This window comes from Aythya marila (assembly GCF_965140915.1).
Source record: "Aythya marila genome assembly, chromosome: 4".
Classification (NCBI taxonomy): Eukaryota; Metazoa; Chordata; class Aves; order Anseriformes; family Anatidae; genus Aythya; species Aythya marila.
This window is the reverse complement of record NC_139045.1, coordinates 17,214,485-17,240,704: the sequence shown is the minus strand read 5'-3', so window position 1 is coordinate 17,240,704 and position 26,220 is coordinate 17,214,485. Positions and strand designations below refer to the sequence as shown.

Sequence of the window (26,220 nt, the reverse complement as noted above, 5' to 3'; positions counted from 1 at the left end):
AGGAGGCAGTCGTGTACTTTTGGAACACTTTAACTCAGCAAAAGCTGCAATACTTAATCTCATCAGGATGTCATCTTGAGATTTCTCACAATTACTCCCTGAGTGTTGCAGTTTCTCTTGCCTTACTTCCTGATCAATATCATCATCTTGATTAGGGGTCAGTAGAACAGTTCTAATTCTTCTTAATAATAATAATAACAATAATAAATTATTAGAGGACTACAGACCTCCAACCACAGAGAATTATAGTTATACTTCCCCTTCCCTCCACCCCATAAGACTTCTATGTTGTCACATGTAATCCCTCATGCACAGTGCCACTTCATCACCCACATATCCTGCTGTGCCATTCCTAAGGCAGAAGTCTGGCAACAGTATCTTAGAGACTTCTTTTCCCCACCAGGTCTCTGTGATGTGTTATCCCAGGGCTGTGGTTTGGCACCACACATTCTAATTCTTCCACGTATTTTTTTAAGCTTCTAGCGTTGACATAAAGCACTTGTAAATTCTGCCTTAGCTTCACCATACTGATATGTGTCAGTCAACTGGCACTGTGGGCAGTCTGATTTGCCTTCCCTACATGTTGTGAGGTGTTCTAGCTAACATTCAGAGTACCTTTGACAAGGCTACATTCACCTTCATGTTTCATAGCAGGCTATGAACCAGGTGCTTTGATTTTGTCATTTTTTTTTCCCCAGCTTCTGGTTTATATATTGATCTACAACTTTGCAACATTTTCACACCAGCAGTCTTGCTGCGTTTTTGTGTAAGATATACTATGTCCTTCCTGCCTTTTCTTGTCCTAAAAGGTTTCCCAGTTGTTAACATAACTCTAGTTTCCAGAAAAGGAATAGCTAGAGCATTAGATGAAGGGAGTTTTGTACAGATTAGTGAATTTTATCCTCATATTTAGAGGCATTTGTATATGATACATAAATAAATTCCAACCTGACTTTATTCCTGGAATGCCAGTGATAGGTCCTTGGAAAAATCTTACGTGTAGTTCTGATTGATCTAAGCCTTCTTGACTGGAAGGTTCCACAAACCATTCTGAACTACATCCTTTGGTATGGAAGAGAGATGAACTGAGTGCTGAGCCAGGAAAAGAAAAAAGAAATCCAACATGAAAATATGCCTGTGGAATATCATTTTATACTAATGGCTCAATATGCTGGAGTTGAATTAGGGACTCTATTAACCTGCCAAAACGAATGCTGGCAGGCTGTTCGCTCCACATCACTCCAAACTCCAGTGAGTAAGACTAGCATTAGGTGAGTCCTAAATGTACCTCTAGAACTGGAGACAAAGGCATTGAGTTGTCTGGCTAATTGGTGGTTTATTTAATAGTTCAGTAAAAATGAACAGATGGGGCTTTTCCAAGACTTCCTTGATCCTTACTCTTGTAATGGTAGCTACAAATATATCAGGTTGTACCATCTCTAGAATGGCTACCGAAGAGCTACACTGTGTTTTGGGGGGATCCTACATGACACTGTGTTAGTATGATCAGTGTGCAAACAATAATGTAAAATTAAAGCTTCTGGGCTGAATTCTATTGTCCGCTAAGATAACAGTTTCAAAGCAAAGTGGTAGCAAGATGTATGGAGTTGTTAAATTACAGTCCCCACCTACATGTTTAGGTATTTCTCTAAACAGGAGTTTAAAGAACAATATTTTGTTCATATGCCAAAACACATCGCAAAAGCTTTTAACAAAATTCAGATGAAAAATCCTGGCAATACACCTTGTATTCTTGTCAATGAGGAAGACTTAAACAGAAGCACATTATAAAGAAATTTATTTAAATTCTTGAGCACTAAGTATACTATATTCATAACTTTTTAGCACTTCCCAATGAGATGTTTACTGTATGTTTCTATAAATTAAGCATTCATTGCATAAAACTGTATTCATTTCTCTATTGGCATACTATATAAATTATCACAAAAACAGACGAACCAACAAAAGATTCTTGAATACATGTAACATTGGCGGGCAGATAATATCAGTAACAGCTTATCTTCATGGTAAGCAGCTCTAAATGAATCCCTCTTGAATTCATTTAATTAAGAAGCTGAAAAGAAAGGAAACATGATTAAATGCTGAGAAATGTCTATAAAATATAGCATCACAATTATTTCAAAAAGAATAAACAAGGACTTGAAAACATTCATTTGAAAAGTCATCCAATGTTTGTGTAATAATCTCTTAAATTTTTATATCCCATTAAGTAATTACTAAGCAAGATGAAAGCCGTCAAATAAAAACCTGAGTGACTGAAGCTTAAATTTTCCTATTAAAAAAATTAAAAAGCAAAATGCACTTCAAACATCTGTTCTCTTCAATCAAGCTCTGCATCTGCTCTTACTACTTAAAGTGAGAACTACCTCTCCCAGGAGATGTTTCAGATTTATTTTAAGCATTCTTTACTGTTGAAGTGGCCCCTGAGCAAAGAGGGTATAGAGGACTTAGCAAGGCTCTGTAAGGCTGCAGTTTCTTACATTTTTAATGTTTTAATAAATTAAGAAGTTTCAGATGACATTGTTGCTTCTTAACCCCAGAACACAGCTTTTTATTTACAAAAACAAACAAACAAACAAAAAACATACACATTGCTTGTCACACCTTTCATTTGGGGATTTACAAGGACTTTACCAAAGAAGAGTTATCTTACAAATAGGTTAATGGGAACACAAAGACACAATCACAGACTCAGTTAACAGTACAAACATAAAAACAATGAGCTACTGAATGGAAGGATTTCTACAGCTTCACTGCCTCTAGCTTTGCATAAAAGATCTTTCCACTCCTTTATAGACATGCAGTGTGCTCTAGCGTACACATTGTATTAACTTCATCAGTTTTCCATTAATGGCATAATTAATTACTCATTACAGAACAGCCATGCAATTGCCATAAGCTTAAAAGACAGTACCAGTATAAAGATGTTCCCTGCTGTAAAAAGTTGACACGCTTATTAGGCAAGACATACAAACCAAGGCAAAACAGATGGCAACTGGTTGGGTGCTGGAGGGTGATTACTGAAAGGGAAAAGCTAGCAAGAACAACTGCGTGATGAGGTGAATTGTAAGGTGCTGAACAGAGAAGAGAATGCTGAGCACAGTATACTAGAAAGATAACCTAGCTCATAGATTGGTATTTAAGGCCATGTATAGGAAAAAAAGAATTGAGAGGAGAGGAGAGAAGAGAAGAGAGGAATTCAGTCAGTGAAAAATTTTGGAGGTGAAGAGTGGGAAGGGTGAGGATTACAGTAATCATGCAGGTTGTGTTGATAGACAGGGCTGAAAGATATAACTGTAGGAATATATAAATATAGCAGCATCATTTTGAATAAATACACTGTCGTATTTACTGTTCCTTACTTTCTGTTTGTAACTGAACAGCATCTTTAGCAGCTAAGAGACATAATATAGAACATGCGTAAGGTAAACACTGAAAGTAATGTAGAAATTATAAAACAAGCCAAAGAGATGCTCAAAGAAGGAAAAAGCCAAAGGTGGAAAATGACAAAAAGCAAAAACATCATAAAAATCATGATATAGGGAGTAGCCAAAAAAGAAGGGGAGGAGGCAGCATTTCTGAAAAATCTGTGACAAGTTGGACAACATCTGTTGGAAAAGATCTGCAAAAAGAAAAAAAAAAAAAGAAACCATATCCCCTTAGGCAAAGCACAGCAGGAAAGGATGGCCAAACTGTGCCCTTCCAGACATTAACTAAATGGAAATGGGTACAACAGGTAGGAGGAAATGGCAGAACTTATAAGACTTATAGGAAAGCTATACATGCTAAAAGAAATTTCTAATGGTGACAATCACAGAAGTCCTACTCATTGAACAGCATGCAAACTGCCACAGGAAGAAGCATTCCCTTCTTAAGAGATGTGCTATGGGGCACAATTCAGGTCTGTTCTTCACCTGAAATTCAGGTCTACAAATTGGCACTGAATGTGGACATTTCTCATGGAGAGAAATGCAGTGGTTTGTGGCTATTCATTAATTAGGTATGCTCTTGGATAGTTTAGATGCATGGAAGAGACTGGGCTGTTTTGTTTCCATTTCAATGGACAGCTTCTTTCTCAAGAAGCTGCTGCCCGGCCACATTAAGAATAATAATATAAAAACAATAAATTTGAGGTGCATTGTCTTGATAAATGTGTATTGTAATTCTCCTGCCTTTTAAAATTATTCTTATTTCCTCTGTTTTGAGGAAAATAACCCATTTTGCCATAGACTTAACTGTGAATCTCGGTGTTCAACAGAAATACATTTATCAGTTCATAAACGTGAATCAAACTAATTAGGCATGAAGTCAGTGTGGCACACCTGAGCAGTTCTTTGTAGCACTCATATCTATTAAAAAAAATAATTTGTCTGCATACATGTTCATTTATATTTTACCAATATATTTTTAAGAAATAACTATTCTATTTTATTCACTTGTATTTAATCTCTATTGTTCATTATTATGCAAGTTTTCTTTACTGAAACTAATTTAATTACATTGAGGATAGACATTTCTTATATGGGGTATACGGTGAATGCAAGGAGTTTTGCAGCTCTGGGGCATCTTGTAATTTGTCTGTTCATGTTGCACTGACTGCTTTTCTCTAAGCAATGAATGAATACTTCATGTCTGACTTAACATTTATGTTCATTTCATGAAAATAAGGCATCTTTTATTTATCATGCTATCTTGTAGCTTAGTTCTTTCTCTCTGCTAGTCAATAAAGAATATGTATTTTTTCCATTCTGCCAGTACATAGTTCTGAAGGCTGATTATTCTTTATGATTTAACTAAAACTTCTTCACCTTAATCTTTTCAATAATACACAAATGCAATTGCTATAAAGGCTAATCTGATAATGAAACACTCAAATGCAAGTTAAAAAAAAAAAAAACACACACACCAACTTTTGTTGCATAATGTAAGCAACTTAAAAATTATTTGAAAACTTCAACTTTTCAGCTGTTCGTATGATTTAAAATCAGATTAAGAAAAAAGTACATGGTAAATCATAGACTTGAAAGGACTGTAAGAGGTGTGAACAATAACAAAACCATACTAAAAATTAATGCAGAAAATAAAGCATAAAAGACAACACACTTGGTAAATTTCAGCCAAAGCTGAAAAGAAAAAAAATATATATATTTTTTTAATATTAGTAAACAGTGGGTAAGACTTTTGTCTGTCTGTCCTCTTGAAGAAACCAGTGTTACAAATATTTACATTCCTAATATTCATAATAATACACTACTGTGCTAGCGTACTGATACCTTCTGTTTTGTTCTTATTGTCCTTTCTCATTCTTAATATTTTCTGTGCTTTTTTTGGACTGCAACTGCCTGAAGTGACATTTGCATTGAACTTTCAAAGCTCTTTTCTGACCAGAAAAGCTAACCTAGAGTTCATACGTTTGGCTCAGAGTTAAGTATATTCTCTCTGTTGTTACTGATAAAATTTTGTGCTTATATAGTGAAATTTTATTGCTCAATGACTGAATATCTGATACTTAATATATCACTTATTCAGTTTAAATGTTGGGGTGAAAAAGCTTCTAAAAATATTCCTAACAACACCCTTATCTTATCCAGAAAGCTTTATAAAGTGGAAAATGTTCAACAGTGTGAAATAAAATTAATGAATTATCATTCAGCCATCAATGACAACAATTAAAATAAAAGTTTTAGCACAATTAAAGATTCTATCTTGCTCCTTACAAAAATGTAGTTTAGTACCAGCATGAAAAAAATCTGCCCTGATAAAAATGGCTCCAGGGGAGAGATTTATTACATGCTAACTCATCCATCATGATTGTGTACTCAGTAAGTAACCTTCACGGTGACCTCCATTTTGCATCACCTCTCTCATTCCAAAAGTTGATCGTATAAGAGTATTTTACCAACATAGGAACTTTTTTTTTTTTTTTCCCCAACACTAACCTTCAGAAAGTAATATTCTGTGGAAGGAAGAATTGAAAACTTAATTGGAAGATGTCTGAAGTAGATGAAAATAATGTAAACATAATGTTACTTTTCCTTCCTACATACATACGTGCCCTTTATAGAGCACGTTTATAGACTTGTGCTGTTCTCTAGCACTTTTCTGTTTGTCACAGAAATTAACACTGACAATGGCATTACTGGGGTCAAGGAAGTAACAGCATTCCCAGTACTTTTATTTATGCACGTTAGAAAAGGAAATGACTGTTTTACTCCAGTTTTTGACTCCTGCTTTATGTTTATCTATCTCTGTTTTTGATTTATCTTCACTACATAGAGGTCAGTGGAGAGAATGAGGATGCACAGAAGGTTATGTTACTTTTTCAGTTTTTATTGATGCATACTGCATACTGCTTCACAGAGGACTTGATTGTTTAGTGACAGCACAAACAATTTGGTATATTAGACCTTTTTTTTTTTTTTTAAGACAGAAGTTGATGCTTGTGATTATGTATATAGCATTAAAACAACATTTTCTTTAAATACTGCTTTCGGCATGTGTAGATTCTTTCATAAACATTCTTTCTTTTTTTCTGACAAATCATTAGTATGCATTGTTGTTACTGTTGTTACAGACCAAGCTTTACTAGCCTGAGGACAATTTATCACATAAAGACTGATAGTTTCAAGGTGAAACCTACTAACAGTGAAAGTAAACAGACAGACATATTTCACATTGTAAGACATATCTACACCAGGATCAACTGATGGGACAAGAAACTCTTTGGAAAGATGCTGAGAAATTCAGACAAAAAGATCAATGTGTATCAGCATATATGACTAAGATTTAAGAGCAGGATATAAAATTAATGGAGCAATGAGAACATAACAGAATTTATATACTTAGTCTACCTTACTGTTCTGTGTGTTCACTTTAAATTAAAATTAATTAAGTATGAGCATAAAGAAACTTCTCCTCTTCAGAAAGAGTATGGCAGTGTCATGTAGACTACATGGTTGAGACAACTGAAGTGTCAAAGAATCCATAGTATGTTTATTTACAATAACAGAACACAAAATGGGTTCAGAACTACCCAAGAGACCAACAAAACCCTCAAAGGAAAACCTCTCCTTAACAATGGAAAGGAACAGATAAGTAAATTAAACATTTGGAAACAAACAAATTTAATCATGGCAAAGTAATATGATCAGTTCTAGTGACGGTTTCCAGTAATTCTGCACTGAACGAGGATTTAAGACTGAATGGTTAGTTCATTCCCATGAAAACAGAGAATCTAGAAGAGTACAAGCAAGCCTGTAAAACCTTGCTAAATCCTGTAGAAGCAGTAATGTGGCAAAAACAAAAACAAGGAACAACTTCAACACACCAAGTCAGCTACTAAATGTTTCTCATGTACTCAGCATCCATGGAGTTCATTCTTTCATGAATTTATCTCATGGGTATTGATTAGTAAGTTGTGATGCTGATTCTAACTCAGCTCCTTAGGACAGATTTTGGTTTATGGGTCTAACAGTTTCTTCACAGTAGCAGCATGATGAAGCAGTATCTCACTTTAACAGGATTGTAATGAATCATTCTTTTCAGCGCTATCCTAGAGTTCTTTTATTTCTTTCTTCACCAGCTGTAACATAATAACGTGCATTTTTCCACATGCATTGCATATCAAACTAAATTTACCGAACCTTTGATAGAAATCAAATTTTCTCTCTCTCTCTCTCTCTTTTTTTTTTTTTTCTCCTGCTTCTTCACATCCTTTATTCTTAGTTTGGATACTAACAGAGGAGTCTAAAATCTACACAGGCTTCAACTTCTGCTAGACAACTGAAAAAAGATGTCTTATTTTTTCACTAAGAACAGATCCAGTTGTTGAAAAAAAAAATCTGCTTCCCCAAAATTTACAGCAAAAAACATTAGCAAGAAAAGAAGGAAATTCCCCAGAAAACAAGTATGCATGAACATCTATGGTGTTGTGTTCACAAGGTACGGTTCAACCTCAGACATCTTAAGTGTAACATGAGAGTCTAAAATGTCTAGTGTTAGCATTCAGAAATACCATGCAAGGTCTGGAAGTTGGCAAAATCATATAAGCATGTTGTTAATATGTGGTAAGAACATTCCTAAGATGAAAGAATTAAAAATGAAAAGTGACCTTAATGTGCTGCAGATGAAGCTAATAATTACTTCAACCTAAGCTCTTAATGGGAAGTAAGAATATCTCACACTTTTAGAGACTAGATTCTGTTCTTCACCCCAAGTTATTGAAGGCTAAAAGGTAGAATATGTTGAGAGGCTGTACAGACTACCCCTAATTGAAAATTACAAACCCCATACTGATGAAATCTTGCAGTATTATAGTATTGAGCTCTTTAAAGAGCTTTTCCCTTTCCAGCAGGAAAGAGTAAAAAGCAGGAACAGCCCTTCTGTGCATATTGCAAAGGGAAGAGCTCTATTGTCTTGAATGGTAGAACAAAGCACAGAATATAAAACTGGCTACTGCACTAATGCACTAGAGCTAGTCATAGAAAGCAATACTAAGAGAAAAACTGTAGAAGTATTCTTTACATGATTTGTTAACAGTGGCATTAACAGCGGAACTGTTAAAATTAACAGACAGTTCTTTTGTTCTCTACTTCAAAATATAGCCTTCCATCTATGGTGCAAAAGCTTCCTTTATTTATATTTTGTATATGTATTAGATGACATTTCATCATGTCAGATCTTTCAGCAAAATGTTACTGTATCTATACAGCAACTTGAATATCATCCACTTACTTTCATCCATGTTAAATAGTGATGTAGATTAGTATTCTGTGAATGATTAGTCTACTAGTTTATAAAAAACAATTTTACTGGAAATAAGGCAAACATCTTATTTAAAATGCATTGTGGACAGCTAGAGGGAGGAAAACAGCTCACATGCATCTTATCTCTATCGTAAAGCCTTACATAGCACATTAAGACTATGCCAACTGTATAATATGAACATATATATACATGAAAATATATTAAAAAGGAGCAAAGACTGGAGCAAAAGAAAGAACAGCGTAGTTTCAAATAGGATCAAAAGTCAACGGAACAAAACTATTAATCTTGGAGATTTGTTGGAACAACAGAAGACTCTTCCTCATTAAAAATATTTTAGTCATCTTATAAAAGAAAGCTTTGAATGAGAAAAATCAACAGATCTCTCTGTTTTGTTCCACAAACTTGATGACTCAGGAAATGTCACTGTATGGCTTTTATCTCAGTAACCTGGTCCATCATTACTACAGCACTGAAGACTTCACATAATTGCACATTTCCCTTTCCTCTGGGGTAGGATTTTTCATGTAAAAAAAAATTATACTGGGATTAAGAGAAAATGATATGGATTCTTAACAGGCTGCTGAAAAAATACGTTAACAGATGAGCAAGGCGATGTGAATCAAGTCTAGAACTCTACAGGTGACTCACAGATGAGAGCATCCACCTGCAAAATGGAGAGAGCTTCCCTACATCCTTGGGCAAGAACTGTTTTTCCTTTACTGTTTCTCCACTTTTTTCTTCTTGTCTGACAAACTACAACTGTTTAATTGGCAGATGTAAATATAATTAAAGATCATAACCCTTTATTTCCTCTCTGGTGTTTCTGACAAAAAAGATGGAACGTGGTGATAAAGCATAGCTTAGCACTGTACACTGGTTTGGTGTTTCTTTTATCTTAGTTTCAAAGACGCACAAAAAAATATCTAAAAAAGGTTTATAAGTTTAAGCATATGTTTTCCTTTGCATTTTTAGTGGTGGCACCGTAGATGCCATGGTCTGTGCTCAAACCAATTTAACTGATCTGCAGTAACAGTCATGTCAACCCCACTAGCTTTCCAGCCCTTTTTGGTTCGTTTTGATTAATCACCTTTCTTCCTGCTTCTTCCAGATCCCACAGACTCCAGTGATAAAAATTAAATATCTGTTACCTAAAAGCTATTCTTAAACTTATTCAAAGTTACTGAAATATATAAAATGAGAATTTATTGAGAGATTACCTATATGGGTAGCCATGGTATTTGGAACGGAATATCGACAAAAGGAAGCTGAAGAAAAAGACCACCAGACCCAGGCCTACCAGGCATATTACTGGAAAGAAAACAACTTTGTTTACTAGCATATAAAAGATTTAAACTGGAATTTCTACAAAGAATATTATTTATGTCAATCATTTATAAGGAATTTTGACAGTGAAATACAAAACTGTTGCTGCCTTGCCTACTGATGCCCGCTATCTTCTGACAGGATTTCAAACACACATGGAAATAATATTTATGGTTATTAAGAAAAAATAACTTGTCAGTATGAATGTATTTTCAAGAAAAGAGTAGCAATTTGCAACTCAAATGTGTGTGGATACAAACACCTTACCACTGATAATGGATTTAGTAACCCTGTAAATTATACATATCAAGTAATGTCATTTCAGGTTTTTGCTTGTTCTTTTCAGAAAACAAATCACATTTAGAAAAATATTGCTTGACTAATGGAATCATGTTCTCTCTAGTCAACCCTCTAAGGCTAAAGTAACAGCAAAGGCTGTTTAGTAGCTACTGTATCTAATTCTTAATGGCTAAAACATTACACTGTATTAAGTTCCAAGATTGGTAGCCAAATTATTTTTTACTCTTAACAACAATATTAATCTTCTGGTACTGAAGATAAGTAATAATGACACACAGCTTCTCATAGCACCTAGATGAGATGCAAGCTCTTTTAAGTCTTTTCAGGCTACAAATGAATTAGCAAACTAAAAACTTAAATTAAGAAATGATATGTGAAACAGCAGTTGGCACCTATGTGCCATAGCATAAAATTTTATCAGTCATCACTGTTCACTCAATTGTACGTAAGTGGGGGAAAACAAAATAAAAATAAAAAAAAATGTTTTACAAGCTGTTGCAGGTAATTGAGATGCATCTCATCTACATTAGGTTATGTTTTGGTTCTAATGAGCAAATTTGGTTTTAAAAGCTTTTCTTATACTATTCCTAACCTAGGCAAACCTTTGCTATTTAATTGCAATATTTCTGTGTCAAAAGTGGCTGGCTTTGAGCAAAGAACAAGCAACCATGAAGTCAGTGAACCTGAAAACAGATGCATTTTTTCATTAAAATTGGCCATGTGAAAACTGACATATGTAAATTTAAATATATGATTTCTGCAGTTATTTTAAGAAAACTAGCCATATACAAATCTTATAAACACATTTTATCATCAAAAAATCATCAGTCACAAATACGACTTCAAAACATGAATAAATAAATTCATAAGCATGAGCAAACAATGCAAGGCAAGTACACAGAAAGCATTCATGTAAGGACCACAAGCAGAAAGGAGTTTGATTTTGTACTGTAGTCCATTGTTATTTCACTTACATTCACACACCCAGCTGCAATCTGGATCTATGATCTATGATCGCATGCCGATTAAACTCATGTCAATGTCTCTTTCAAAAGCAGTATTAGTTACATACTTTCATATCATGCTCTTACACGACTTATTGCCAAAAATCTTTTAAATATTCTGAATGACAATGAAATTCAGAAAAATATTAAACTTGCACTTCAGCCTTAGAATCTTTAGACATTACAGAATAGGGTATGTTCTATACTGTTGGGTTTTCACTTTCCTGTGGAAACCTACAATATTGGCAAAGTGTACCAAGAAAGAGAGTTGTTTCCACTCCTTCCAATATCGTCATCTTAAGCATTTTAAATGCCTGAATTCATGTTTTAAAAACAATATTTTATAACTCTTGTTCTTTAACTCACTGACTTTCAAATAATCCTAATCCAAAAATCATTCACACTATGCCTTACTACATCACGGAGATGCTGTGTTAACCTGTAGGTTGGCTGGGGATGCTTAAGCCATTTATATATATACATATTCGTGCATATATATATATACATACATATATACATATATATATATATATATATATATATTACAGCTACAACTTCATATGAATGCAGCTTTATCTCCTGAAGGTTTATGCTATCTTTTCTATACCACAAAACTTAAAAATTGTTTTAAGGGATACCTTTTGAAAACTTAATCAGGATTAATCAGATTCATCTGTAATTTCTCAATATCTTTTAATTGTGCAAACATTATTTTATTTGAAATAAGCAACTTACTTCTCCTCTTTCCAACATCCCCTTTGGAAGTAGCAGCTTCATTCAGGAGTACCATTCCCATGGTGATAGCAGCATCTGTATTGCCATTGTCAAGGAAACGGCAGATGTGTGGATACCTCAGGAAGTCACAAAGGCACAGCTAAAAACTAAAGTTTTCAAGGTAAATAAATGAAAAAATATTTACATACAAAGCTGCATATCACAATCTGTACCGTAACAATAGATTCACCTGTAGCAAAAGTAGGTAGCAACATTTTCCTTTGTGCATTCGACATAAAAGAGGATAGGAGGTTCAAAAAGCTTTAAAGGGTAAGTCCTCACGTAGGACACACAACGTTTGGAGAGTTATGGAAATAGCTATTCCCCAATATCTTCCAATATTCCGTATATTGGAAATAAAAGACTTTAGACAATGGAGACTAAAACCAGAAATCATTGTTATTGCACACAATTCACTGCTGTTTTTTTTTGTTTGTTTTTTTAATGAAAATTGAAGCAGTTGGACTGCTTTATCTTCCTCTGCTTCTAGACAGATATTAGCTCCCTCTTTAGTGTCATATTGCTTAATAGTTCAGCAGAGAAACATCCCAGAGGCAAAGTCCTCAGTCACTTGCAGTGTTTTATTGCCTAATTATTACTGTTACAAATACGAACAAGCACATAATGATAAAGCAATTTGACTAATTTAGCAAGATCTTAAACCATTCACTTAATTGTTTATTTGAAATTGTATAAATAAAAAGAATGGTTACTACTGTGCTTAACATCTGTTCTGAGGAGGAGGCATGCATGAATGCCACACTGAAGCAGGAGCATGTCATGTGAGTTATATTTCACAATGTCAGAAAATGCAAACTTTGAGACAACTGAATCTTGAATAAGGATTATTATTTTTTTTAATTTTACTGACTCTGGGGCTAGGTAGCAGGATGACAGACTATCAACTTTAAGAATGAGATGTATTCCAATTTACCTACACAGATAATGCACGAGAGATACTTCAAACATGCTACAACCATGAACAATATGTGCATCCTCTAACATTATACTTGCACTAATCCTATCAATATTTGTATTAACATTTTTTTTCATGTTAGAAATTGATCAATATTAGACCAAAATTCTTAAAGACATCTTGAATCACAGTTACACAATTTCAAACTGAGACTGGGCAAAACTATTAGAAATGTCATAGAATCATAGAATCATTCATGTTGGAAAAGACTTCTAAGATCATCTAATCCAACCTTTAACCTAGTACTAAAGTCTACTATTAAACCATGCTAATAAGTTCTAAATCTACACATTTCTTGAAGACCTCCAGGAATGGTGACTCAACCATTTCTCTGGGCAGCATATTCCAATACTGCACACCCCTTTCAGTGAAGAAATTTCTCCTAATATCCAACTTACACCTCCCCTGTAGCAACTTGAGGCTATTTCCCCTTGTCTTATCACTTGGAAAAGCTAAAAGCATATCAATGCTAACATCATCCCACTTCAGTGGAGATCAACAGCCTGACTAGGGGTAGTGGCTTTAAACTAAAAGAGGAGAGATTTAGATCAGAGGTTAGAAGGAAATTCTTCACTCAGAGGGTGGTGAGGCACCAAACAGGTTGTTCAGAGAGGTTGTGGATGCCCCAACCCTGGAGGTGTTTAAGGCCAGGTTGGACAAGGCTCTGAGCAAGCTGATCTAGTGGGTGGCATCCCTGACCATTGCAGAAAAGTCGGAACTAGATGGTCCCTTCCAACCCAAACTGTTCTATGACTCTATGATTCACATTTGAGACTTCTAGATTTCATACATGAAGAATAAGAAAAGTCAAATATTGAATAATGGGATTAACAAAAATAAGCATCAGTGTTGAAAAAAAGGTAGATACTCATCTCTGCAATATCAAATAAATACAAGTATAAACAATCTTTTGGGTACAGACATCTTATCTACAGTCCTAAATTAGACACTAGCAACACATTAGTAGCCTGAATTACTTTTCTCACACATGCACAAGGTATAAGGCACAGAGTGACCCTTTTGAATAAATGGTTATATTCAAGTTCTGCACAAAATCATTGCTTAGAATTGGCTGGGGAGTGAAAAAGTGGGGATCTAACTCCTTCTAAACTCACTCCCCGTCTTTCTGATGATGCTGTCCTACTTTACCTAGAGAAAAAATGCAAAATTCTTAAAGGCAGAGAAAATTAAGAAACAATAATTGAATCCCAACAATACCGGGGAAAAATCTCTCTCAATTCCCAGTCTTAAGGCCATTTATAATTTGTTTGTTTTTCCCCAAAGCATCAGAAACTCAGAATCAATAGACATAGGAATTTGTTAAATTTATGTTGAGAGACATCAGCATCACTATTATCTTCTTTTTCAATGCCTGTTTTGAAGGAAAAGGTCTAAAATGTATTGATTGTTCCTAATGCAATGCTGTCCAGATGCGGACTGTGTTAAAGGAATTGGTGATTTCAAGGGACTTGTGCACCAGGATGCTTCATTGTGAATCTCAGGAGATGTTAGTTTCATTAATCAGACATTAACATATGTAGAATTGTATACCTAAGTACTTTTGGCATTTAAATACAACTGAAGGCAAAAATAACCTGGAAATAATGAAAATGCGTCAAACATAGTCATATTACTACTGGGAAGACTGCAGATGAAAAGTAAAAGAAAAACAAGAAAAAATTAGTAGGTAAATATACAAGGAGTTTGAAGCTTCAGATAATGAATAGTTTGTTTCAGTGCAAAATCTGGAACACGAGGTTCCAACTCAACATCTGGAAGCACTTCTTTACTGTGTGGGTGACGGAGCACTGGCACGGTGAACTGTGCTGATTTTTTTTCCCAAGTCTTTTGGAGTCTCACATCATTACCCCTACAACTTCCCTCACACTGTCACTATTTTTGCTTCAGTTGTTGCTTTCTAACTTTAGCCTCACTTGGTTAGTGTCAATGACACCGGCTTTATAACTTCACACTCTAACAGTGAGTGTGTCACTTACTTTATGATGTTGAAGCAAAAGAATCAGTCTTACTGAGTTCTGATTTCAATGCAATCATTAGCTTTTTACCACAGAATTCTTAGCCTAACTTAATATATTGGGCTACTGTTTCCTAATACTGCATGTTTTTTTTACATTATTGTGATATTTCACAAAATAGCTCAATGGTCCTAGCTACAGAGATAATCTTTTATGATAACATATTTTTCCAGTATTAGTTACTTGGAATATTGTTTACTTCGAAGTTTTCTATGCACAAAAAATAAGATGGCATTAAAAGACGTACTTATTTTCTGTTTCTCTTTATCCCTGTTACTATGCATCATGCAATTATCCTGAAAACATGAGGGAAGTGTGGCACTCACATAAACCATGGCTAGCAAATGTTTCAAATTCAGGTGCTTATGTTTTCTGATAAATGTATACTTTTGTAGGTAGTTTGTGTGAGTACAAATCCAGTTAAGTATCTTCTCATTTTTAAATTTGGAATGATTTACCTACTGAAATTCTGCTGCCCTTTTTTCCCCAGCTGGTACATACTTTTCATAGAAATTGACAACATACATAATTCAGTTAGTTCTTTTGAAAAGGCTCCAAATATTTTGATACATGAGGGAGATCAGTTTAATAGCATGATGAAAAACAGTGATCACCAAAATTCATAAGATTATTAATAAAATGATCAGCAGTAGCAGAGCATAATATTTAGCTCTGTAAATACCAAGGTGCTTGCCTGGAAGTATTAAAAAACAAAAATAAACATTGCATCAACAAACTATGATAGCTACCTTACAAAATGAAAGTGATTACTAGTAAATTCTGGCTACTGTTTATTAGCATCCTTTGACTGAAAATTTAATTGCTACTAATTCCAGCCAGAGTACCCAAAAGGAAGAAAATCTGGTAATCCATAAATGTATTAATGTACCATTTGTATATTTTCTTCACAAATTTAGTCCTAATCTGTTGTGAGTGGGGAGGAAAAGGAGAGAAAATTAATTGATAGACAACTCGTTAGCTTTGTGAAAAAGTTTGGTGGCCTCATTCATAATCTGCTGGATTACTGCCAAGAGTAAAAAACAAAACCTACATTAACATTATTCACATAAAGAAACAAGTGCATTAAAGCTGCAGATCACGCAGCTTGCTTAATAACACATGAGCAAGAACAACAGGAGGACAAAATGTTCATCCACTCAACTTTGTGCTCAGTTTATTGTTAACTAAAATAGGGACAGGTTATCCCTTGAACTTTAAAAACCTCTTATTCACTTTATTGTGCGTGGATAAAAGGAAAGCACATACTTATTTTTTTTTTTACTTTTTTTTTTTTTTTTGTGAAGAAGTATCAAGATTTACAGGAAAATCATTGCCTTTATTTCCCCCCCCCCTTTTTTTTTTTCTCTGAGTAATACTAAGTAAAACATGATAAAATTCTTTACTGCCCCCTTATGAGAAGGACATATTCCACTTACCTAGCGAAATACCAGCCTTAACGTTTTCCTGCTAATATTTAAACCTCTAAAATACCTGTTATAACTTCAGAAATATTGACCACATTACACATTCTTTAACTGAACCATTTCAAGGTGTATTTAACTTTCAACTTACATTTGAGAAATCCCAAGATAACATGCATTCCAATCATTCTGTTTAGGAAATATTCTTTAGCTATGTGCAATTCTTGAAAACAAGGTATTAGTCACTTTTCTACCTTGAGAATCTGACTTTTTTACGTTAGTGTGAAGATAATAATCAAGACAAAAAGTACAGTTCCGAATTTAAACATTTCTCAGTTTCTTTCATGACATTGTCGCTTCAGTTCATGAACAACGATTCTAATATTCCACTTTGGCTCTTCAATGTATCATCAATTCTGAATTAGATCATAACTATCTCAGTGGATGGTTCAACAGGCCTTGAGGGCTGAGGAAGGAGGCAAGTTTAAGATAGCAATCTTTGTATGTCTGATCTCAGCGAAGAGGGATGAATCCTAAATCATCAGCTGAGAAAACAGAGCATAATTTGAAAATGTTTTGAATATGAGCTTAATTTACTCATTAATTGTACAGAATCAGAACATACCTCAATACTTTTAATTGCCTGAACGTAGATGTACTGATCATCACAGCAACAACCCTGAACATTACACAGAATGGCTGAGATCATCTAGTCCTACCTCTCTGCTGAACCAGGGTCCCCTAGGGCACGTTACATCTGGATTGTGTCCAGAAAGCTTTTGAATATCTCCAGGGAATCCCTTTCCAGGAATTGAGGTGAGGCTGACTGACCTGCAGCTCCCTTCTTGCCCATTTTGAAGACTAGAGTAACATTCACTTTCTTCCATTCCTCAGACTTCTGGCCTTCCTTGTCACATTTTTCCACACTCTGACAACATCCCCATGTTCACCCCACGTGGTCCCTGCTTCTGTCTCCTGTATACCTCCAACTTATGTTAGAGTTTTGTCAGGAGTTCCTTATTCATCCTTGCAAGTCTCCTGCCCCCTTTGCTCCATTTCTTGCTCATCTCAAGACACTCTGGCCTCAGACACACCAAATAGCTTTCCAGAAGTTTAGAAGTTATACAGCTTTTACAAGTTAGTCTTGGCAGTCAAGTTCCCCTCAACTCATTGAAACATGCAGTTCATAACTCTAAAGATGTTGGAAGTCTGCATTTCAACCATGTAAGTACCAAGCAAAATACACCATTCTTCTTTCTCGTGCCTTTTCATCAATTTTACAGAGCAGAGAATTAATTTGATACTAATATAGAATCTCCTATGTTGAAAACAGTTTTTTTATTATTCATTCAATTAATGTCAGCTTCAATCCATTAGAACTGCACCAAGATTATCACTTTAATCCACAGATAATCTTATGGAACCTGCCCTCCAGTGATGCTGTTACTTATTAGAAAATGGAAAGACTTTATACAAGCTTTAGGAATAGAGAAAGATTCTGGAATGCTTTTTAATTCAGCTGCAACAAAATAGCATAAAGATACCTGCTTAGGCTTGTACTAAATCACTAATCAAGCATTCATCCCTCCATTCAGGGTTTTCCAGCCTGATTTGCATCCTAATTATTCATATCAGTGTTGCCTTTTAGGATCACATTTAAAATGAACTTTGGAAAGATTAATTTTACTTTCAATATTTATGACCTTTTCAGTTCTGTAAAGTATATCTGATGGAATTTCAGGGTTAGTCCTGTCCATCTTACAAATTTTTGTAGTGTAGTTGCCATTGTACAAAACAAATATTATTTCTGACCTTATTTACGCTTTATAAATTGCCTCTAGAAATTTTCTGTCCTAGAGGCACATGAATCACAGAAGCGTTCACCAGAACAGGCAGGTATGTAGCAGTACTTTAGTTTCCCTGCTTTACATTATTTTTAAGCACTTACAAATGCTATACTTGTTTTAGTACGTTGCATCTTCTCTTTGCTAGTATACAACTAATTCTTTAGCATGTACACATACCATCTCTCTTGCTCTCTCTAAGCACCTATAGATTTTTTAAAGAATATCACAGATTATTTTTCTATATCTTAAGTCACCACCAATACGACTCTAGGCTGGTATTGTGCTTTCCTTCGCTTTTAAAGACCTGCATGATACCGTAATAGATACAGTTTATCCTCATATGAATGTACTCAGGGACTATTCAATTTATTAAAAACTGTCTGTGGATACAAAAGGTACAAAAATACTTAACTTCTGACAATGTTTCTGCATCTTTCAGTCAAATAAACGTGTCTCTTAACAATTAAAATACCCATTAGATTTAAACTGATAGCTAAAGAAATCCTGAAAAATTCTGTTGGCTTCAGCCTGTGGTCAGTGAATGTCTTCTGGTCTGTGGACTACTAGTCAGATAGTTACAAAAGGCAAATGAGGAAAATCAGGCAACTGTCAGAGCAGCCCACAACTAAATTTGTTTCTGAGGGGTTTGTACTCCTACTGAAAAATTTTAGAGATGCAGATATTGAAAATGGTTAATGGGAAAATTACCAAACTACAGGGATAGCAATTTCATACACAGGACAAACATCCCATCAGAGAGTAACTCGCCAAATTATCATTCAATTAGCTGATGAAATAGAATTATGAAATAGTATGTTGTACTGACAAAAAAAGAGTTGTAAATTTAAAGTCCCTGTGCATCACTTTGACATCTAACAAACTTTAGGGTCTTTCTCAAGAGATCATATTATAAATTATTTTGAGATGAAAGCAGAGGGAGAATGAGATAATAGAAGGAAACATCAATGACAGTATTCCTATTTTTTCTAATTAGCATCTCCTTATGCATTGTTACATTTGGGAGGAATCAGGTAGACTCCAAAAGAGCCAGAAGCTCCTACAAGGTTAACAGATAGACAGTATTAGAGCCTAAATGCAAGCAGATTAAGTAGATTATAGAAAATATACACCATGTTTTGCTGCGCTGGACATTGATTTCCACAGTTAATTAAAAAAAAAAAAAAAAAAAAAGTTTAAAAATGCTATAATTTTGTGCTATTCCATCTTTTTCCACTGTGGTGATCTTCCCTTTTTTCCTTATCCTTATGATTGAACAAATAAAAAACTTGTATCACTGCTTTCATTAGCACCTTCTTTTACACAATAATTTGGGACATAATTTGATTCCATTACGCATGACTGATAGTGTCTTAGAACACAGATCTAAATGAGCATTGTTCAACTGACACTGACTCAAAATTTCAGGTTCTTACACTCAGTGACTACATTTTGCATTGACACACAGGAAGGCATCTTTCATTTAAATTTATTCTATAGTTAAGTAAATTTATTAATCTAAATTTAATCTAATTAATCTAAATTTAAGTAAATTTATTCTATAGTATAGTTAAGTTCCCTTACACCAAAGAGGCACTTAATACACTTCATTAAATTCACTCTGTAGGACAGGAAATGTCTTTCATAAGAGGTGTAATTTTACAGTTATAGAAAAGATTTGTCTTTTTCTTCATAACTAATCGGATTTTTTTTTTCCTTTTCAATCAACATCTTATATCCACCTACACAGCTGTCACATTAAATTCTGTCTTGGGAATTCAAATTAACAAAGTGGAGAGATTTCCATTTTCACTTAGGTGCGTATGTTTTTATCAGCATCAAAGTTAAGTAAGTTTAACAGTAATAATGTGGAATATTATCAGGTTATAAGTAACTGCTAATTCCTATAATTGTGCCTTTAGATTTATCTCCTTCTGTGCAATCAAATAATTTGCTTAATGAAAACTGAAACTCTTTTGATAATGCAAATATTTACTGCATGGAAGGAAGGAAGGAAGGAAGGAAGGAAGGAAGGAAGGAAGGAAGGAAGACACAATAAATTTACCGTGTTCAAACTATAGGCTAAAAAACAACCAAACAATGTAAAGGAGTAACTAAAGGATGCTACATGAAGTTAACACTACAAAAATTAATTGCTATAGAATGCTGTGCCATAACTAGTTCAAAAAAGGATTAAGAAGAATTAAGAATGTATTCATTCATCAGTGTCTAGGAGCTAAAATATTCTGCACGTCAGGCCTGGCTCAGAAATCCATAAATTGCTGGTTATAGTTGGATATTTTGTTTTTGTACTCTCCCTTTCTAAAGATCTGATTAATAGTGACCATTGCACTTACACACAAAGGTGTAAGCTGTGATGATATCTTGAGAAGCTGCTAAGTCTTAGTATTAAATCATAATGTGTTTAGATATACCCTCTTTTTATGTGTTTGAATTAGATATCTAGGCATTGTCTTATCAGGATTACTTATGTGAATAAAGTTATTCGTTTGTGTAAATTATGCCGTCCCAGGTTCCTCAGATATTCACATTCTTCAGAAGCAAAAACTTTGCATTATAGACTGTGTAATGTCCAGCATGGTGGCAGCTCCACATAAGTTACTCCTTTCATATCCATTTAACAACCACAACAACATAACTATTTCTGTTTAAATAAATCTACCCTATGCTGTTATTTTAAATATTTTGCTTGCACAATCTGCCATGTTTATTCTACAGCAAGTATAGACTGTTATGACTTATTGATCACTTTTTTACTTCTTAGGAAAGTCAATATTGATATAACTCTAGGTAACCTCTCAAATTATTGTGTGTGTAAATTACACATAGTTGCTTGAAGAAGCAGTGATCATCAGGCTGATGTAGGGATAAATACTGGCATATTACACAAAACTTCCTCGATTGCAAATGATAACCCATTTATCTTGCTCCTCAGAAGGAAACCAAATTTAGTCAATTTAAAAGAAAAATAAAAATATATTTGAGAGACAAGCATGTATATATGAAAGATTAAGAGCAACCTCAAACTATATTTATACCTACTCTTACTCTTCCTCTTTAAATCAACATAAATCCATTCTCTACTCTAGGGGTGATCTGCAAACCAGAATAAATAAAAGCAAACCATGCCTTTTGTTTTCTGCTAGGTAATAAAAAAGCTAAAACATAGTGGATCTCATTATTCTACTCCTGAAACTCACCAGACCTTAAACAAAACTCATTCCAAATCAAACAACTGGGGTAGAACCAGTCTAGACAATATTTTCCTTTTTGCATGAAAATCACAGAATCACAGAATTGTCTAGGTTGGAAGAGACCTCAAGATCATCGAGTCCAACCTCTGACCTAACATTAACAAGTCCTTCACTGAACCATATCGCTAAGCTCTAAACCTAAACGTCTTTTAAAGACCTCCAGGGATGATGACTCCACCACTTCCCTGGGCAGCCCATTCCAATGCCTAACAACCCTTTTAGTAAAGAAGTTCTTCCTAATATCCAATCTTAGCTCCTGGCCCAGGATCCATTTTCCCCTTAGAGATAGGGACCCGTCTGCGGCCATCAGGCTGACAAATAGGTCCCTCTGTTCCCCTGAGAAGGGAGTTGCCCACAACAATCACCCTTCTTTCTGTCCTGGTGGAGGCAGTCCTGAGATGCAGAGTTGACTTCCTCGCCCTAGGCATCCTCCTGGGTAGACTTTCTACCTCTTCCTCAGATACCGGTCTCTCAAGCTCCAGGGCCTCAAACCTGTTGCGTAGGGGCACCTGGGAAGGTGGTGCCAGTAGGGTGGGGCATCGCCTGCGATGTCCAGCAGGGACCTGTCTCCATTCCTCCTCAACTCCTAGGTCCCCTGCCTCTGCCTGACAGCAACAGGGCAGGGGGTCCACCCCCATTTGGGGTGTCTCACCCTGGTGCCTGTCCTTCAGGCCGTGCAGGGAGTTGCTCCACAAGTCTATCTCCCACTCACACTCCCTGATATCCCTCAACCTCTCGACCTCCTCCTTGAGTTCTGTCTGCCATGACGTGGACCAGATCATCCACCTGTTCGCACCTCACGCACACAGTCTCTTTGCCCCCCTGAGGTGGTAGCAACAGGCACAGGCACTCCCTGCACCTGGAGACCTGAAATGCCGCAGTTTTGAGTGGACAGTCGGTCTGGGTGTGTACAGACTTCCTGGAGTGCACACTGTGCCTGGTGTACAGTAGACCACTGTTAGAGGAGGTGTTCGTATGGGCGGGGGGGAAAGCTCTGCCCTTCCTGCTCACCCTGCCTGCATGAACTGCTGTACTAACTGCCACGCCTCTCCCTTCTGATGCGCCACACCCTGTTTGCCCGTCCTGGTCACCGCACTCCTGGTCGCTCACGCTCCCTAGGGGCAGCTTATGAACAGCCAGGGAGGGGGCGCTGCTGGCTCCACCTACACCTCGTTCTCGCTTTGTTCACCTCCCTTGCGAAGGCTGTCAGGTCCTGGCGGCTCCCTTGAATTGGCTTAGTGCCAGAAAAATTGGCCCTGCCTGTCTGATCCCCCGCTCTGCTGCAGAACGCGTCTGCACCAGAACTGATCGTCTTGGCAAGACTCGACAAAATATTGCTGAAGACACCACTAATTCTACAAAGTTGGCAAAAAATCCAAATGGAAGTCAACAAACTATGACAGACAAGATTGCTACACACAAAGCCGTGAACTGCCAGCTGGGAGGTTCACAATTGATGCTAGGAACAAATTCCTTTCTGTATTTGCCCAGAGGGATTATTCAATCTTCATCCTCAGCATTTTTCAATACTGAGATATGGAAGACAAGATTGTTGGTGACAATCCTGCTTTAAAAGGAAGTTTGGGGTATGTGATCTTCACAGGTCCCTTTCAATCAGCATTTCTGTGATTTTCATGATTATTTACTGAAATTAACTCTCCAAGACAAGGGAAAGAAAAGCCAAATAACAACAACAAAGCTGAACATCAGTATTGTCAGAATAGCATAAATCCCTTAAGGTTTCTGAGTAGTAACAGCCTGAAAGTCACAGTGGCAGAAGTGTATAACATAACAAGCACCACAAATCATATCCAAACATGCTCTTTTACTGTTCTGCCAGGTACTCACCCAGAAGGATTTATTAGCTCAGGCAGTTTTGGATGTCAGCTCCATGTATTTGCTCCATACCTGAGATAACAGCCTGTTTCTGAGTGCCATCTGAGTGGCTGAACAGGCATTAGTGTGCGTGCAGCAATGTTTATTAGCTCTGGATCAGCTTGAGCATTGGCAACCAGGTACCTTGTACTGCATTCCTAATGGGAAAATTACATTGGGATGCCAAGCCAAATGTGTGGATTTTGATATATTACAGTTTAATAGATAAGATCTCTGCCATAGTGTGAAGCCACACTGTTCTGACTGAAATATTCCAGGAACAAGTAGAAATGGGGTTTGACCAGAGATGGTTTTGTATACTCCATGACCATTTGACAACATACAACATAGTCTGGAATTAGATGATTCTGAAAGACCTAGAAACCCTAATTTCATGAAGTAAAAGGAATATCAGAATTAAAGGGGCTATCTCATACATAAAGAGTTAACTGTTTTTTAAGAAGTCTATTAAAATTTTTACTTGCTATCCTGCAGTCAGAAATTCAGCAAGGCCTATGTCAAAATACAATTATTACTATTTTTTCTTTAGTTTCTAAAAGGAACCTTCACCCAAGATGCAAGATACTGTGGACTCCATCCTCAGAAAGATAGCCCCCATTAGCCATGTCTAAAGACCTTCAGAATGAATCAAAACCTGGAATTTGGAAATGCAATAATGCCTCCTTCTTGTTCTGAGGAGCTTAGTATCAGTTTTTAATGTCATCAGAAAGACATTAAATAAAACACTTTCATCTGCTGCTAAGTGCAATACCAGTATTTTGGTTGTTAGAAAATATGCCACAGAAATTAAGTACAAAAGTCATCTCCAGAAGTAATCAAAGTGTTTTTTTGCATTTGTCTTCATTTTACAGATATAGTATTCTGTGCTGTATTATTACGGTGACTATTTCAATTGTGTTATTACTAAGATGTAGTTACCACATTTTAGGACTAAACCTATTTGTTTAAAACTGTGTAAGAATTTGGGGCGTACAACTAGTATGTACTCAGAAACGCTGTACAGATGTTACTAACATAAGATGTAAACTTAATTTGCCTTTATAGTATAATTGAAACAGAATATCTGATATCTTTACAAGTCCTTCTTACCCAGCATCCTCTTACTTGTGTAGTTACAGCTTTGGCAATAACAGCACATGGAAATTATCTAGCAGACTGCATAGAATCATTAAAAACAAGTATAGAAATATAATGGAAATTCATATTTTTTCACCAAAGATATTCAAAATTCACAGAAACACAACATTGCATTTCAACCACTATCAGGAAGCAATGACCTTGTCCTTACTTCTATGAAGTAAAAAGCAGCAACCAAGTGAAGCATGTACATGGCAATGTCTAACATGAAAATTCCGTGCATCTTCTAAACTTTAAACAGTGAAGTGTGACTGTTTATAGATCTAGCATACTTTCTTTATTTACCTTTTTATTATTGTTAAACTAATCCCCATATTTTCTATCAACATCTCCTGAATAAACAAAAAATAAAGAAGCAACGAAGCAGATAGTAATTGCTACCAGCATTGAAAGGATAAAGAAATACTAATTCCTTCACGCATAACTGTTAAAATCTGTCAAGACTTCATGTCACTTGTGAAATGTTTGTGTCCAAAATCCCAGCTCAACAGTGTTGAGCTATGAAATGAAACCTTAGAGAATTCTTTTCGCAATTGGCAATGAACAATCTCACTAAAAGTATTCTTTCAGCCAGCTGCTTTAATACAGTTAGCCAACTTCCCAGTTTAAAGATGGTCTCTGCCAACAAAAAATATCACTTTCACGTCTGAGTCAGACAAACAAAATATGTCATGAACAAAAGTTTTGTTTATTTTTAATCTTAACTAGTTTTTGCTGTAAAAAAAAAAAAAAAATCTCATTTTCAATCAGCCAAAATGATTTGTTTTAGATAACAGATTTTTTTAAATTGTATCTGTTTGGGAAAAGCAAAAAGCATTACAAAATAAATTGTGGTTAAACTACAGAAAGCACAAAACCCGTATAATAATATGCATACTGTTATATAATACATTTCCATCTACAATATAATAGCTGTCTCTGTTTATGTTTAAAAACTTATCAATTAAATTAATAACTAGAGAGCTCTGACTTTGTAATTTTCATGTAAATCTATCTTTAGCTCTCCCTTCCCAAGAAATGGAGTGCAAATTTAGAAAATATGAATGATAAAAAGCATCTTCAAATCTTGAATGAATACAATGTCATTTTTACACAACATTAATTTGGGTATGATATAAAACCTAGAGAATTCACAGAATTGCAGGACAGTTGAGGTTGGAAGTGACCTCTTGACATCATCTATTCCAACACACCTGATGAAAGTGCTTGAGCAGGTTGCCCAGAACCATGTCCAGCTGAGTTTTGAATGTCTTCACAGATGGAAACTCTCCAACACCTCTGGTCATCTGAGCAACCTGTTCCAGAGTTTGACCACCCTCACTGTAAAAAGTGTTTTCTCATCTTCAGACCAAGAAACTAGTTGTTTTTCTATTTGGGTCCACTGCCCCTTCTAAGAGGGAAGCCTGGCTAATCTTCATTTCCTTTCATCTCCCCTGAACCTCCTCAG

At 35.6% G+C, this 26,220-nt stretch overlaps 1 protein-coding gene across 1 annotated transcript in view; it reads right to left on the bottom strand.

Moving 5' to 3' along the window:
* Nucleotides 1-1,720: 1,720 nt before the first annotated feature.
* Nucleotides 1,721-26,220, bottom strand: part of TUSC3 (tumor suppressor candidate 3) — a 119,569-nt gene continuing 95,069 nt past the window's right edge. Inside the window, exons 8-10 of the mRNA XM_082758764.1 lie at nucleotides 12,150-12,224; nucleotides 10,005-10,095; nucleotides 1,721-2,074 (exon numbers count right to left, since the gene is read on the bottom strand). Of these exons, the coding sequence (XP_082614890.1) occupies nucleotides 2,059-2,074; nucleotides 10,005-10,095; nucleotides 12,150-12,224 (182 nt within the window). The 3' untranslated portion in view covers nucleotides 1,721-2,058. The remainder of the gene's footprint in view (nucleotides 2,075-10,004; nucleotides 10,096-12,149; nucleotides 12,225-26,220) is intronic.